We start from the raw sequence: 2,500 nt of genomic DNA, 5'->3' as shown, positions 1-2,500 counted from the left end.
CTTTTGACTCGAGGGTTATCGACAAATTTAACCGATCTGCAGGTTTGGTCGTACAACGTTGTGCACGTGCGGGTAAACTGAAAGCGGCGCTCTGCGAGATAACTACCGTTCTTTAATTAATACACCACTCGAAATGATGCTCCATCAATGCTTATCCGTGTGTATCGGATTGATTTCCTCGTGTCTGTGATTTCGCAGAGTTATTGAGACGATGATATCACGGCGATAACCGGCTGGAACGTGTTTGAAAAACGTACCGTATGTTATCGTGCGCGAATAGAGGAAAAATCAAACATCTTTACGGACAGCAATCTCAGCAAGCAATTTCTTGCTTCGATCAGTAATCGCCATTATAACGGTAATGAGTCAATATTATTAATGTCATGGTCATATTATATTAATCAGTTGCTCGTATATCATTAACAACAAGACACTATTTCGTAGTAGCGACACTGGCTAGATCGATATTAATAATTTACGCTCGCGTGTCGTTCGGCTTGATTGACGCTTAAGGATGTGGTCCTTATAGGAAGCCATTGAAAATTAGAAACAAACTGATACACGGTATTACGTACAATGCAGTTGAGTAATATATTTTTATCTCAACGTCATATTTTCTTCTCATAGTTCATTTACTTTATTTTATTTCTCATCTCTGATTTTCATTTTATCTTTAGACCCCAACAAAACTTTTGCGTCATTTGGAATATTTTAAGTATATGCGCACACAGAAAGTGAGATTTGAGAGGAATTATTATTTGTTGGTTATTTTCTCTTTTACTATAGGTAGCAACGTCTCATACTTTCGGAACGCCGCATTAATGGCGCATTAATGATGCATTGTTGACGTTAGAGACGCCATTAATGCGTCACATTAAAACGCCATTTCACGTCATCGTGTTTTCGTCATCGTGTTTTTCACCTCAAAGCTTCGAAGTGGAATAACCTTTGATACGAACTCTGAATCAAAATGTCAGATTGTTTGCGATCATTTTCACACATAATGCATATTAATTTCCGAATCCCTCAGAGTGTTTTCGCGTTATTTTCGCGGGCGATACACGGAGTTTAATCGTATCGCGCGATCGTGATCCGTCGTGATGCGCCCTCATTTTTTTCCCTTTTCTCGCAAATTACCTGAGGAGAATCTTATTATCCCTCGTCCATCGTTTCGACTCGTTCGCGCCCGCAAACATGTTACGCGATCGATGCGACGCGCGGATCGATCGATCCGCCAGATGGATGATCCGGAAGTGTTACGTGGCCGAGTTCCTTCCTCCGACGTGGCGCGCCACGCTCTATGCTCATTTGACGTGATGCGCGCGATCGCTGAAGGACGCACACCTACGGACGATGCGTAAAGACGGCTCGAGGCAAGACGAGCTCGATCGAGGATAGGACGAGCGCAACGCTCATGCGTCCAGCGGCGGTTTCTCGATCGCGGATCGATCGCGTCGCCGATGGGCCTCTCGCTCTGCGGATCTACGCGATCGGATATCCCCGCGATCTGTCATGGTTGGTCGGCCGGAACAGCCGATAGCTTCCGTTCGTGGAGGCTAATGAGACGCGATGGGAGTCGCGCGCGATCCTCTCGCGGCTTCTTCCACAGTCTCATGCATATATTTCACCGCGTCGCGTCCTGCCGAGCGTCATCGTCGCTAGAAACGAGGGGGAAACAACTCTCTTTCGCTCTCTTGTCACATTCATTCACTCTCGACACTCGCCATTGCGCCGATCCTCCGTGCTGACGCGCGCCTTTCGTGTTTAAATTGACGCGCGTCCAAGCCGAGAGTAAATGCGTGTAAATTTCAAGCGGAAAGGCGCGAGATCAGGTGTGTGCTCGTGCGTAGATAAAAATCACTCGCGCCTCGGGGAAAGTAGACGTGCCGAGAGGAAAGAAACGCGGAAATGAGACGCGACTATATACAGTCGATCGCCGTGAACACGTATTGGATATTCCTCGTCGGTGGTATTTCGCCATTTAATGTTCCATATCAGCACGCTCCAAATACGAATAGTTCGCGCCAATGTGTATGTGCGCGTGTAAAAGAATAACAAAATTTCTGCGGCGTAATAACGCGCTATGCGGCGCTGCGGTATGACGCGTTTATCGCATCTTTGTACCGTGCTTCGATACGATAAGTCTCCCGAAAGCTTTGAGTAAAAAGTTTATCCCCTCACGCTGAAACCGCGAATGATATTTCAATGGTTGTCACGTTATGCGTTCGTTAGTTATATTGGTCAACAAAAAATTGCGGAAAGTGGCGACAGAAATGCCAAAGATGACAATTTTGTAATGTAAATTTTATCACACGATTTTCATGCAATAAGCGCGAATAAGCATCTTCAAAGTATAGTATTACAATATAGTATATTATTATTATAATACATTATTTTGTAAATTATCTTTCAAAACATTTTTCAGTTTTAATAGATATATTACGTAGTGATACCTTATATATATATATATATATATATATATATATATATATATATATAT

At 43.6% G+C, this 2,500-nt stretch overlaps 1 protein-coding gene across 13 annotated transcripts in view; it reads right to left on the bottom strand.

The window, feature by feature from the left end:
- Positions 1–2,500, bottom strand: part of LOC116854020 (AMP deaminase 2) — a 41,837-nt gene that overhangs the window by 6,880 nt on the left and 32,457 nt on the right. For 2 of the 13 annotated variants that reach the window (XM_032835469.1, XM_032835470.1), the window contains exon 2: positions 1,138–1,658. The exons of the other annotated variants lie outside the window; for them this stretch is intronic. In XM_032835469.1, coding sequence (XP_032691360.1) covers positions 1,138–1,196 — 59 coding nt within the window. In that variant the 5' untranslated portion in view covers positions 1,197–1,658. The remainder of the gene's footprint in view (positions 1–1,137; positions 1,659–2,500) is intronic. 13 annotated transcript variants of the gene reach the window in all.

Source organism: Odontomachus brunneus, unplaced genomic scaffold, assembly GCF_010583005.1.
Source record: "Odontomachus brunneus isolate Ranch 3 - 2012 unplaced genomic scaffold, Obru_v1 Obru_scaffold_007, whole genome shotgun sequence".
Classification (NCBI taxonomy): Eukaryota; Metazoa; Arthropoda; class Insecta; order Hymenoptera; family Formicidae; genus Odontomachus; species Odontomachus brunneus.
This window is presented reverse-complemented; position numbering and strand designations above follow the sequence as displayed.